This window comes from Eublepharis macularius, chromosome 6, assembly GCF_028583425.1.
Source record: "Eublepharis macularius isolate TG4126 chromosome 6, MPM_Emac_v1.0, whole genome shotgun sequence".
NCBI lineage: Eukaryota > Metazoa > Chordata > Lepidosauria > Squamata > Eublepharidae > Eublepharis > Eublepharis macularius.
The window spans coordinates 78,797,234-78,811,908 of record NC_072795.1 but is presented as its reverse complement, the minus strand read 5'-3'; the positions used below and the strand labels follow the sequence as shown (position 1 = coordinate 78,811,908).

At 43.2% G+C, this 14,675-nt stretch overlaps 1 protein-coding gene across 8 annotated transcripts in view; it reads left to right on the top strand.

The window, feature by feature from the left end:
• Positions 1–4,315: 4,315 nt before the first annotated feature.
• The window catches only part of ABLIM1 (actin binding LIM protein 1), a 224,231-nt gene continuing 213,871 nt past the window's right edge, over positions 4,316–14,675 (top strand). For all 8 annotated transcript variants that reach the window (XM_054982177.1, XM_054982176.1, XM_054982172.1 and 5 more), the window contains exon 1: positions 4,316–4,437. In XM_054982177.1, the coding sequence (XP_054838152.1) occupies positions 4,398–4,437 (40 nt within the window). In that variant the 5' untranslated portion in view covers positions 4,316–4,397. The remainder of the gene's footprint in view (positions 4,438–14,675) is intronic.

The following is a 14,675-nucleotide window of genomic DNA, read 5'->3' as shown; positions in this document are numbered from 1 at the left end:
TTCTGACAGCAAATGGCTGGGGGCAGGGGCAGGACCCTTTTCAGGGCTGTTTTGGCCATTGAGGGAGGATTTATTGGGGTCAGTTGTAGAAGCAACCACTGGATGACCTGATACCACATAATATGCATGACTCACCCAGTCCTGGCTGCTTGCTACACCCAGCTCCATCCAATGTAATGCAGTGGTTAGAGGTTAGAGTAGGATGTGGGAAACCCAAGTTCAAATCACCACTCTGCTGAGGAATCTCACCTGGTGACTTTGATCCAGACACACTCTCAGCCTAACTGACCTCTCGGGGTTGTTGTGAGAATAATATGGAAGCAAGGAGAATGATGTAAGCTTCTTTGGGTCCCCATTGTGGAAAAAGGCAGTATACAAATGAAGTTAATAAATATAGATGAAGATGTGGAGCAGATAAAAGGTAAAGTATTTCATGGGTTTAAAGGAGAGAAGGACATAAGGGAAAATGGGGACGTGGATACTGGGAAAAGTGAAGCACCTCTGCCAATGCAAGTTCTTACGGCTCAGCCAGCACCTTGCAACAGGGCCATAAGAGAGAGGCTGCTGGGTGGAAAGGGGAAGTACAAAGGCGGAGCAGACAAAGTGGATGATGAGAGAAGGAAGCAGGAAAAGGGGGGGAGGGTATGGGGGACAGAAAAGGGAAAGAGGACATGATGGGGGAGCGGAAAATGAGAAGCCCCCTGCAAGTCCGTGTGGGTCCTTATTTGTTACTTCTATTTTGCCCGTCTGGTCTGCCGTTGGGGACTTTATATGACTTGTTTGTGGAGCCTGCTTACACTGTTGGGGTTTGACCTGGAGTACTAGGAGGAGTAATACAGAAGAGAGTGTATCCTGCCCTGCACATCTAGAACAAGAGGAAAGAATTTCCTGCTCAGAGCATGGATTCAATTTCCACGCAGATGTTATCCATGGAATTTCTCACATTGGAATGAAACACTTGTGACTATTTAGTCATTCTGTTCACCTTTCTTTTCTCTTTTGTTCTCCCCTAAAGCGGTGTTGAGTAATTCCAGGTACTCAGCCCTTCTGCTTGGTTTAATTTCCCAATCTAAATGGGATGATTCCACTTGCTTGCCAGGGGAAAGATGTGTGAATCAGGTGTCCACATGTGCGTGACTTGGGGAGCAAGTTCATAAGGGTTAAACTAATAAGTGCTAAACACTTTTGGTGATTAAAAGAAAGCAGCTGCTGGGGAAAGAGTTTGTATTAATTAGATTTTCTTTTTAGAATGACCCAGGCAATTCTGACCAACACAACTGGATCTTGCACTAGGGCTTCATTTGGGCTAGGAAGCAAGAGAAGAGTCTGTAATTTCTCCTCACTCCTGAGAAATCATAACTAGCCCTGTTCTTAAGATGGCTTTCCACTTAGTTGCCAGGGGAAAGAGGTATGAACTTCTAGAAATGTTTGGACCCCCATCATTTCCTGATTTTAGGAAGTAATAGCCTGCAATGAATTTAAATAATATGAAGTGTCCTGAAGTAATGTGAGTGTTACATTACAGAATAAACGGTAGAAGCTGAAGCACGCAAACCTGTAAAAATGTAAATATCTAGGATAAGTTCTTCAGGAAGGAGAATAGTGAGGGCTGAACCTAAATTTAAAATGTTAGAAAGTATGTACATGTGTAAGATTTCAGCTAGGTAGCAAATGTGAGGGAAACAAATGCAGCATGGATGTTGGTTGTGGATTTTTGTAGAGTGAGTTTAGCACACATTCATCACTTGCTCATTTATAGATTCACACAGGATAAACTAGCCCCTTGGGTGATTCCCCCATGCAGAAATATGGCAAATTGTAGCATTCCTGTGTAAAACAGATTCACATGAATACTAGATAGTGAATATGTCTTCCGTATGTTCAGCACTATGACGTGAAATAAAAGAAGTCTGTTTTAGGCAACCAGTTGGACAGGTATTATCAGTTTCTTAGGAGCAGAAGAGGTGCAAGAAAAGGACATGAGTCTGTACATGTAAATACCACACTGGATGCCCAAACAAAACGTATAGAATTACAGTTGGTACTAACCATAGACATCCAAGTGCTGATAATACTTGCCTGAAGTCTAATACTTGCTCTTTGTTGGTTATTCCATGGCTCAGTGTGCAGTGTTGAGCCACCTCATGGTTTCTAGGGTCCCAGTTGATGATTTTGCAGATCACGTCTTTGGCTTCAGACAAAGTGCAGTTATCATCATAATTAGAGCCAGTTTGATGTAGTGGTTAAGAGCAGTAGGACTCTAATCTGGAGAACCAGGTTTGATTCCCCACTCCTCCACTTTTAGCCAGCTGGGTGACCTTGGGTCAGTCACAGATTCTCGGAGCTCTCTCAGCCTCACCTCTCTTACAGGGTGATTGTTGTGGGGATAATCACAGGTTACATACCAGGTTACATACTTTGTAAACTGCTCTGAGTGGGCATTAGGTTGTACTGAAGGCCGGTATATAAATTGAATATCTTATCTTGACATGGCTGATTTGGCCACTTGGATCCATGCTATGGTAACAGCAAGGCTTGACTATTGTAATGCTTTATACATTGGCCTCCCATCTAAGTTAACTAGGAGGCTCCAATTAGTGCAAAATGCTGCAGCTCGATTGTTATCAGGAGTGAGCAGGAGCGTGAACATCATTCCCATCCTACAGTCACTTCATTGGCTACCTATCAGTTACCGTGCTCAATTCAAGGTATTGGTTATTACATCCAAAGTTCTTCACGGCTTTGGTCTGGCATACCTACGGAACCGCCTCCCTCCCTATGTTCCTTCACGGCAGCTTCACTCATCTGAACAGGGTCTCCTGCAGGTACCAGGTTGCACACAGGTGAAGTCAGCAGCAGCCCATACATGGGCTTTCTCTGTGGTGGCCCCTATCCTGTGGAATGACCTGCCTGAGGAAGTCAGAAGAGCCCCCACTCTCCTGGCTTTCCGTAAATGATGCAAAACTGAACTATTCAAAAAGGCTTTTTACTCAAATGGGAGGGCTGTATTGTAGGGATGGGGTCTCAGGTGCTTCACTAACGAGTTGGGGATCGTAGACTTCATCACCATTTTTGTCTTATATATTATCTGCTGCTTTAAATATATACTCCTACGTACAACCAGTACTCCATGCTGTCTAATGTTAGTCCTTGAATTGATTATGTTTTGCTACAGTATTTTCTACTATGTCTTGGATCCTTGCTAATGCTATGTCTTTAAACGTGTATATGTTTACCTTATGGTATTGTATTGAAATGTACTTACTTGATACTGATTGTATTAACCTCATACTGTGTAATCTGCCTTGAGTCTCCGTGAGAAAGGCGGACTATAAATGACGTAAATAAATAAAATAAATAAAATAAAAATCATCATCATCATCATCTGTGTGCTTTGGTGTTAAGGTCAACCAAGCATAATTCATTCATATAATTCATTACAGATGAATGCATATTGTCTCTTCTTCCCGCAGACCTATATTCAATGTATGTTTGTATGCACTGAAGAGTTCATAATTTTCAACTCTATTGTACGCTGGTTGCCACAACTGCAACGTAGGCATAGTATGAGTAGGTTTGATAGGCAAGTAAAAAAACCTCGCTATCTTTTGACTCATTCATACTAACTTTCACTGCCAGAAATGGAGCTTTGATCATGAGATGCAGGATGGTATGTTGGTGTATATTTCACACACATGCACATACAACACTATCGCAAAGAGTCCAGTAGCACCTTTAAGACTAACCCACTTTACTGTAGCATAAGCTTTCAAGAACCACAGTTCTCTTCGTCAGATGCATCTGTGAGAACTGTGATTCTCGAAAGCTTGTGCTACAGTAAAGTGGGTTAGTCTTAAAGGTGCTACTGGACTCTTTTCGATTTTGCTACTACAGATCAACACGGCTAACTCCTCTGGATAGACAACACTATGTCACACTGTGCCTTAGCTCAAAAGGGTAATTATCGTGACCAAATGTTCAGGATTCCCCTTGCATCACTTGGGCGGAAACTCCTCTATTAGCAACACCAGGAGTGCACCTTACATCTCAGTATCTACAGCCCGGGGTTGCTAATTTGTCCATCTATCTTTGAGGATGGTTTGAATACAAGCTGGTAAATGCTAACTGCCTCTAAAAGTGTTCTGCACCAGCAGGCAGGATGACTAAGTAGATTTGTAAAAGGGAAATCTTTACTATTTGTTTAACTGCTGCTTGGGACTGTTGGCACGCCCTGCTTCACATGGCCACTCCTCCTAGAGCTGAACAGCTTGAGAAGTGTGAGAGGGAAAGAGCTAGAGGGGGAAAGCCTCTCCAGAGGACAAGTTGTTCCTTTCATGTACGTTGAGAAGCTGTAGATTTTCCTGGGCTCTGGAGACAGTTACTGCGGGAGAACAGAAATGGCATTACAAATACAGCCCAGCTCTGGGCGCAGCCAAGGTCTGTCCTGAGCCAACCTTATTTAAATGTGTCTTCTTGATACTGTATAGTTTAAACAGTGGACAGGATGTGTTTTTTTTAAATTCAAGCAGGAAGCAGCTTAGGAAAATTCTATTGGACTGAACGAAGAGTATGTCAGATTGAGCGTTGTTATATTTGTAATATGAGTTCAGTTAGGCTGTACCAGTACAAAGTGTTCTTGTTTTGAAATGAAGATCTGGTTTGTATTACGTTATGAACTCAGTATCAGGAAGGAAGGCACTTAACTGTAGTGATTTTAAGTTACTTCCCAGTACTTGATGCGTCCTCTGATCCGTATCTGCTTGCAGTTGTTAAGTGACTAACAGATGACTTGGCGCATTTGTTTTGAACTGATTGCTGTTTTTGAAAGGGTACATAAATTTTCAAGAGGCAGTGAGGCTAACCTGTGAATTGACCAAAAATGTGGTATTTGCATTAGTGCCCTAATCCAGCCTTTTATCTGAGAAAAACACTTCTTTACAATGTTAAATAGCAATGAATTACAGCCTAAAGGGGAAGAAAATCATTATTATTTTGTACATGTAGCTGTGTTACATGTACTTTTATTGCCAGGCGTGCCAATTTGAGGAATTTCCTAGTAGTATCTTTATTACGGTCATAGACCACACAATAATAGCATACAACCCAGTCATGGTAAGTCATATTATTTACAAATCTATTCACTAAAATTTCCTTTCAAGATAAGGACAGAAAGATCTGACATGAATACATCCAGATAAAGACTTACTCTAGAGATACCTAGAATGTTCTTGCCTAGAATGATGTTTTCCTACCAGATAATTCTGGACAGGTTTTGTAGATTGGTATGGTACTAACCGGGCAGGTTCTAAGTTTGTAAACAGGTGCTTCTGACCTGCTCCCTTTCCCCTTTTGGCACAGAGATGAAGCACTTTATTCATTTGTACATGATATAGCGTGCTTGCATGTATCTACTTGTTAATGATGCACCTACTATGCTCACTTTGTAAGTAGCAAAAGAAAACTAGTTTGAGAAGAGATTTTGTGATAAGAAGTAACCTAGATAACTTCTCCAAGACTTGAACCAAGCACAGAATAACATCAGTGTAATGGGGAAAAGAACCTCTAACTTTCTCCATAGATCTAGTTAAAAGGGCTGGCTCTCCCTTCATCAAGATAATGTGTTTCTGAGCCATGCAATTTGACCACAAAACCAGAACTGTGTGGGGTCATTCATTTCATAGTCCTTGGAAAATGGAATGTGATTCTTTGGGTTTGCGCTTTCTGGATGCAGTCCAGTGACTTACATTGTTGCCCTAGAGGCATCTTTGGTATGGTGTGCTTTGCTCACTGTTATGTTTCTCATGTGCTACGTTCTAGTCTGAATATGAGTTAATGTAGTGTGAGGAGTAGGATTACAATTTTATGCTAGTCACATGCAATTATGATATTCAGAGTCATACTGCTTTTTGTTACATTGGGGAATTCTCTCTTATCATGGGTGGGTTATCATGAAAAGTGGACTAAAGCTTTCACCCAGTCATCTGAGGTGAAATTCCTCCCCAGTTCCACTTCTTTTGGCAGATCGCATGCAAAAATGCCTCTGCAACTTTTCCCTTTAGGACATTGCCACCTGCATGTCCCCAAAGTACAGTCACTTGTTGCCACATAGGTTTCCCCCCAGTAAACTGTTGGGATGTAAAACAAACCCAGACACGGCCTCCATTTTCCAAGGCAATGCAAATGCCCCATGAGCGTTTCAAGAAAACACTGATCCCTGGATCTGGAATAAAACCCTGAGTGTGAACTTTTTGTGCGTCTGAAACATGTCTACAGAGTTGAGATGGACATTTATTTATTTGTGGCAAATTTTCTGCCCACCTTTCTCCCAACCTGAGACTCAAGATCTTTTACAAAGTTAATGCTTTTAAAACAGCAGTAAACATGGGCCCAGCCTGCAAACCAATCCACTGAAGTCCTTTCTTCATAAGAAAGCCCATTTAAAGTATTTGGCCTTACAAAAAGTTTGAAAAACGAACCAAGTAGGGGCCTTCCTGACAAATTCAGGAAGGTGATTTCAAAAGTAGGGTAGGGACCATTACAGAAAATGCCCTGGAACTAGGGCTGCCAGTCCCCTGCCCAGGTCGGGGGATCCCCTGTTCCCACCTTCTCCCCCTAACCCCACTTACGTGGCCAGCAGCAGGTGCCCCTGGGGCGCCCCCAGCAGCATGGTGTGTCCCCGGACGGTGCGCCCCACAACGGGCCAGTTTTGGGCCAAATTGGGCCTTTGCGGGGGCGATTCAGCCATTCGGCAAGTGCAGGAGTGCATGCTAGGCTGCCCTTCGACCCGCATGATGACGTCACTTCCCGGAACTGATGTCATCATGCATACCGGGAGCGCACCCATGCTACGCGCACATGCAAGAAGGGATGCTGAATGCTACAGAGGGTGAGTGCCGGGTTCCCAGTCCCCCACTGGGGGACTAAAGGGACCTGGTAACCCTACCTGGAACAAGAAGTAGCTGTCTTGAGCTACCTAAAGGATTGTTCCACATTGTTTCAAAAAATGAAGCTGCTACAAAGAAACATGTTAAGATATACATTGTCAAAAGGCCATGGAGGGCTTTAATGGTAAACAGCACCTTGAATTGAACTCTGAAGCCAATAAACAACCAGTTTGGGCCTTCAAGACCAATCCCAGCAATAGCAAGAACCTTTACAGCCAAGTAATTTCCAAACATTTTCTCTTGCAAATGAACTATGAAGGAGATTCCACAACTTCCATGGACAGAATTGTTCCATTATCCAATGGAAACCCTCTTTGCTCCAACTTACCTATGACAAAATTAGAAACTCTTGAGAGCCAGCTGTTTCCTCCCACAAATGAAAAAGTTTAGGAGTTCAGCTTATGTATGCAGATGACGCATGCAACTGTGATTTCAGTTTTCAAATTTAGATTTTAAAAATAACTGTGTGTTCATCTCATCTCAACCCGAATGATGGGAAGAAATTAAAGAGTGGGCTGGACTTTAAAAAATAGCAGCCTGTTTACTACACTTTCACTACTTGGTGAAACATGTGGGTGCAATTTGTGCATCTTAACTCTCCTGTGTGGAAAGTATTAGTACTTCAAAATGAAGCATTCGTGTGCAACATTACAGGACTGTATAAGCTATTTTGGCACAAACTCTCTCTCTTGCAGTGTAACCCTAACCAATGGTACAGCCTTCTCAGTCCATTGACTTCAGCGAATATAAAAAAGAGTGTAACTGTGTTTAGGATCGCAATGCTGATGTATTAGAGCAGTTCAGGAGGCAGGATATTTTGCAAACAGTTAACAAGTTAATTGTTTTTCAGGTGAGGTAATACTGGGTGTTGGTTTAGACTTCAAGCGTGACCCAACTTGTGTGCTGAATTCTAATCTGCTGTTAATTGCATTGCTGTTGATGGCCAGAGGACCATTCACACAGCTTTCCCAACCCTTCGGGTTTCATCTGTGTATGATTTAAAATATTTCACCCATGCAAGTGTGCAAAACATATATCGCTTAGTGTTTGCATAATTCAGAGACTTGATGAAAACATGCCTATGTATTCCTTTTATGGGTTATACTGCTGCAGTACCTATGGCAACTGCTTGATTTGAAATGCCCTGCATCAGAATATGTACTTGAAAAGTACACACATCAAAATGAGAGCTTTTAGCTGAGTGCTGTCCCTGGCAGGTCATGCCCCCTGTGTGGGGAGATTTTGATATGGCAATATGTTTAAACAAGTGATTCCCCATGTGCATTCTAAGGTGAGGTACAGCAGTGGGAAGGATTGTGTCATTCAGATACAGCATACTTTCTCAGTAAGAATTTAATACAATTTTTTTAATCCTCTTGAAATGTCTTTATCTGGTTTTGTACTGATGTATTTTAGGACTGATGCTCAAATGGCACTATCTGCATTGTGCCAGCGTTGATAAGTCTAACTCTTAAATTGGCTTATTGTAACTCTAAGCTTTCTTTAACCAAATGCTGTAAATGGAACAAAGGTGTTTAAAGAATAGCAAAAAGATAGACGCTTCCTGCTTTTTCAAAAGAAGTAAATAATTAGGCTGTGTCCAAGGTTGATGGGGCTGGAGGCAGCTTCCCAAGACCACCAACAACCCAGTCCTGGCCTTCCCCCCCCAAAAAAGAAAAAAAAGATGGACCAGGGAGTAGGGTTGGCAGCTCCAAGTTGGGAAATTCCTGGAGATCTGTGGGGTGAAACCTGGAGAAAGTGGGGTTTGGGGAGGGAAAAGACCTTGGCATGGCATAATTCCATAGAGTCCACCCCCCAAGGTAGCCATTTTCTCCACGTGAATTCATCTCTGACCTGGAGACCAGTTGTAATTCCAGGAGATCTTCACCCACTACCTGAAAGCTGGCAACCCTACTGGGGAGAGATAGCAAGGCCATCCACAGTCAGGCCAGCTCACTGTGAGGATTTCAAGGGTGGGGGGCTAAGCTCTGAATGTAAGCCATGCTGGCCAGGGGCCCAGCAAAGAGACTGAATGCGGTGGATGGGGCTGCCTGGGGCTTGCACAGGCCAGAGACAGGGCCCTTTGAAGGAGGAAGGATGGGGTGGCAGGAGCAGAGACCCAGTGAGGGGACATTGGGGCCAGTCTCTGTCACTCCCCAAGGCTCAGCGCTGGGCCAGAGTGGATTGAGGGAAACTGGGATGATCCTACCCCCAGTTAGTCCTTTAAGAAGTTGGCTGGGGGTAACCTTGAAGCAAGGCCCAGATCATTCCTGTGTAGTTGAGGGAGAGGTAGATGACTTGAAAGAGAGAGGGCCCAGGGAGAACCAGAATTCCCTCCTCTTCATAGTCTGAAGCTTAACCTCTGCCAGGCTCAAAAAGCTCCTTGAAGGTACACTAGGGTTACCAGATACCCACACCATCCCAGTGGAAGGGGGGGTACTCACTGGTGCGATGATCTTTGTGCACTACTCCTGGCCTAATGTGATGATATCACTTCCTGAAGTAAAGTCATCACACGTTGTGCTGGAGTGATCCTGCACTTTGTGCAGAGCCAGTTCTTTTACAATTGGCCCATTTGGGGCTAAAATCACCCTCTTGTGAAGAGCAATGCTGTCATGTCAGGAAGTGATGTCGTCACTCCCCAGTGGAAGCGAGCCTGCCACGTGCCTGCCTGGGTTGCCTGCAGATGGAGGGCAGTTGACAGGCAATGAGGCAAATCGCTGGGAGTTTGCCCCCCATTAGCAGGCACCTGGGAACCCTAGAGGACACCAGACCTGGGCTCCAGCCTGCAGCAGGGGAAGCCTGACAGTCTGTTTTGATGATCATGGAAGGCTTTCAGATTATATATTTGAAATTAATCCATCTAGGAAAAAAGAGGATGAATAGAGTTAGTGGGAATGCTACTGTAAATTCACATTGGAAGAAAAAGAGATGTCTTTTTATTTTAAAAAATTCCCTGCTGATGTAAAACCAACACTACTTAAGCAGTACCTTTCACGAAGTTGGTTCCGTTCCCCTGAATATGAATCTTTTGACTCAAAATGATTTGCACCTTAACAGAGCAATCTTAATTAAAGTTGTATCCTTATAAGTCTGGAGAATGTAACTTTGCTTTGGATGCCACTGAAATATCGGATATGACTGTGTTAGCCTTGGCATAGGAGGTCCACTGTATTGGCTTGTCCATCCAAATTTGGAATTCAAATAAAGGGTTACATTTATTCCTGAAATGTCCTACCTAAATACAATCAAATATTGCTTTGTGAATGGTTATCTTTCCTAATGTAGATGTTGCTCTCATTTTCAGTGTGGCATGGGGGTTTTGTTGCTTGTTTTTGTCACTGGCAATTTCATCTCTTTAAGGCTTTAGAAGGCATCAAATAGATTTCTCATATTCTAGTACTGAACATTGAGGTTGTTAGTAGGATAAGTCAACTGAGCCAATATGAAGAGATTTTTTTTGTTATGTAAGTTTGTTTCATTATAGAGGCAAATCTCTCTTAATTTCCTAATGGTCTTCATGTGGTTTTCATTGCCACAAATCTAATTCTGCTACTTAATTGCTGAGGTTAGGGATTATGTAGTGTCCATAATATTAAACTAATGACTGATAAGTATAATTACTGCAAAACCCCTGATCTTTATTTTCCTTGGAAATGAAAGTGACCCACAGACATAAAGATAAGGTTTAAATATTGAAGAGTAGTACATTAATTTATTTACTTCATAAAAACATAGCAGTTTGCTGAGATCAAACCCCATGAGAATCACTGAGAAATAATTAATTAACTTTTTTTTATAAGACTGCTTTTCAGCCTTAATAACTTCCACTGGTTGGCTTTCACTGCAGGAAAAAAATGCTTTCGAGCACTAGGACTTCCAGAGGTATTTGCCAAAATGTGCCGGCAATCTTTTGCCTAATTGTTCAGTGAGGAACAGCCCCAATGTAGCCTGTGAAAGAATTAATAGCTGCTTGACAGATAAGAGAAGCAGTCATACCCTGCTTTGTTTCCCTTTTGCCTTTACTGAGCAATAATCTGGAAAATGTATAATTTCTGAACCTGTTTATTTATATACATATTTATTTATAATCCACCTTTCTCTAAGACTCCAACAATTAGGACATTCACTGAACAAATACAATAGGTTGTGGGTTTGTAGAAATTTGAAAGAAAAAAAAACAAGCATGAATCCAAACACAAAGATGAAACATTGCTGAAACAAAGCATACATAATTAAACATGACATCTTTAACAATGTGGAAACTACTCAGTAGGAGCATACCTACATCAACAGACAGTACTCAGTAGACTAGTCTTCAGTCCCAGTCCCTTTATCAAGGCATATTTTTGAGTTATTTCTTACAGCACAACCCCATTATCTGAGTAAAAAACCTTCCTGCATAATTGCATGGTTTCGGTAGCATAAACTATTTCATAAGATGGGGGCTACCATAGAGAAAGTGCATGTACAGGCAACTGTAGATTTTGCCCAAATACAGAAGGCCTTGTTCAGATGAGCAAAGCTGCTGTGGCACAACTTGGGGAGAGGCAGTCATGCAGATATGAGGGGCCAAGGCCATGAAGGGTTTTGTATGTGATAATCAAAGCCTTGAATTGAGCCCAGTAACTGATAGGAGTGATTGCAGAATGAATTAATATACATGCTCTGCCTAGCTCCTGGTAGCAAATAAGCTGGAGTCTCCAAGTTGATTTTAAAGGGAGACTTATGTAGAGTGTATTACAGTAGTATAGTCTCGATCAGGGCTCATTTTGAGGGGGAATGCACAGGAACGCAGTTCCGGCAGTTCCCCAAAGAGGTCACATGTCAGGTGGCCCTGCCCACCTGACTCTCGGCCATTTTGGGCCCATTTCAGCCTGGATTGGGGCTGAAATGGCCCAGATTGGGCCTCTGATGGGTGGTGGATCACTCTCCCACTCATCAGTGGCCAGATCCTGACCATTTTGGACCCCCTTTCAGCCCCTTTTTGCCATTTGGGGGCCAATTTCAGCCCTGAATGGCCAGGATTGGGTCCAAAACAGCCAGGATAGGTAATGTCAGGGGGTGTGGCATATGCAAATCAGTTATGGTAATGACACACTTCTGCTGATGGCAAGGGGCATGGCATATGCTAATGAGTTATTCTAATGAGTTCCTCCAGCTCTTTTTCTACGAAATGACCCCTGGTCTCGATGTTACCATGGTGTGAATCCAGGTGGCCAGATCAGCTGTTTCATGGTAGGGGGGCATTTTCCAGACTGAGTTGAGAGAAGGCATTCTTTGCAGCTGCATTAACTTGCTTCTCTAGCTACACAATAACCCCTAGGTTCTCAAGGGTCAACTGAAGCTCATCGAAGGTCAGAAGCAAAATGTCCTTCCCAATAAACATCACTTCCATCTTGCCTGGGTTCAATTTCACTTTGTTGCCTTTCAGCCTTTGGCCACAGTTGTTAAGCAGCAACTCAGGACTTCTACTGCATCACCAGGGTATTTGGATAGCAAGATATAGAGCAGGGTATCATCTGAATGTTGGTGGCATCCCGTTCTGTAGCTATGAATGAGCTCTCCTAAAGGCTTTACATAGAAGTTAAATAACATGGGGGATGATACTGCTTCTTGTGGAGCCTTGCAAGAATTCTCTCTCTGGAGGTAGCTGGTCTCCAATAGCAAACCTTTGAATCTGTTCCATGAGGAGCAACTTAAACCAGACCATGGCACATCCCCTGATACCTACTTCTGCCTCCAAACGCTTCAACAGGATGCCATTGTCAACTGTATGAAAGGATGCAGATAGAGCCACGAAGAACAACCAAGACGCTTGCGGGGAAGGTAGAATACAAGCCAAATAAATAAATAAATAAATAAATAAATAAATAAATAAATAAATAAAGAAAGAAAGAAAGAAAGAAAGAAAGAAAGAAAGAAAGAAAGAAAGAAAGAAAGAAAGAAAGAAATGTGAAGTTGGGAGCATCCAGAACAGACCAGTGCGGAAGCACTTCCATAGCTAGTGTGATAATATTACTTCCACAGCCAGTGCCCAAAACTGGCCAGCATGGCATCGCTTCTGACAGTGTCATCATCATGCGCCAGTTGGGATATTCTTTGTGTGCGCAAAGAAAGTGAAGCCTGGTAAGTACCGCCCCACCTCCACCGGTTGCCAGGGAGACCTGGCAACCCTCCCTCTGGTCAATCCAATCCCTGGCTAAATAAAAGATTTTGTCATGTCTTATGATTGCCACATCATCAGAATTCTTGTACTGGAAATCTCCATCTGTCTACACAGGGAAAACTAGTGTGATTTCTTCTCTGTAGCGATTGAAAAAGGAAAAATAAATACATAACAATAACTTCCTTTCAGTTCACTGAGTCTGAGTTTAGAAATAGCTTTATTTCTAAATAAATAGCTTTATTCGTTTTCGTGTGTTCCTTTTCTCTAGTCGCACAAACATTTCAGTTGGTGAAAGCATGTGAAATGCCTGCCCTTGTTTTTCACTTTTGATGATAAGAACAGAGGAAAACAATCCTAGGGAAAATAATGCAGCTATTTGGCATCAAGACAATCTTTGCTGGCTTGCAACCTGTACATAGTTTGATTCAGAGTGAAAATATGCACAACATATACTTGGGGTGTAACTGATGATTGCTGTGGTAGTTCAGGCTTATTTTTAGCAGTTGCCTCTGAAAATATCCACAGAATTACTGTAGACTTCCTGAATTAGACACAGGGCCGGTGCCACCATTGAGGCTGTGAGGCGGGTGCCGCGGGCACTGAGGTGCCAAAGGGGGCGCTGGAGGGGGGTGCCGGGGGTGGAGGCTCGCACCATGGAGCTGGCGTGCCTGGCCTGCAGCTGCTGCAGCCGGCCAGTCCCACGCCCCCACCTCCGCCACCAACACACGCCCCCGGCCGGGCGCAGCAACTGCGGGCCAGGCACGGCAGGCGTCCGGGGCGGCTTGTGGAACCTCCCCAGCCATGTGCCGCGCCCGACTGGGAGTGCAGGCAGCCTCCGTGTGCCATCCCAACCACCCGCTGGCCAATGGGCCCGGCTTGCTGCGGGCAGCTGCGGGCGCCAGAAACCCTAAGGAACACTAATTGTGTAGGGTTTTTTTTTTCACTTCCACACTAGAAACACGCCAAAACAAAAAAAGAAGTGAACCAAGGCACAACCAAAAATCTAAGTTTAAATTATAATTGTGTATATCTACTACAACTTAATCAAAGTGAAATAAACAACAATTCACAAACAGTGTAAGAACAGCTTTCAAGGTCCAGCCGGGCCGTAATATTTCTTTAGCGTTCTTAGATAATGGCAAGCATTGCAGCTGTTAGTAATTAAGCTGTAGAATCATCAACAACGTCGTCGGAGGGAAGACAGCACAGGAGGAAGGTAAGTGGCTACGAGCACGAGCCGGCAAGTTTCTCTTTGCTCGTTTCAGATCGAAATGTCTTTCCTCAGGCCACAATATATCCAAAGTCAAACAATTCAATTCCTATCATGTACCCAAGGATCCATCAGTTTGCAGGTGAAGTCCTGCAAACCCTGGCACTGCCCCTGATTAGATGTTATATTTTCAGTAGAAGAATAGCTTTTTATTTTTTTACTTGTATGCCCAGTAGCCTTGGGTATATCTTGAAATCTGCTTTCTACCCAGCATCATTCAAACTCAGGGCTTTTTTCCAGCGAGAACGCAGTGGAACTGTGTTCCAGAAGCTCTTGAAAATACATGTGTTTG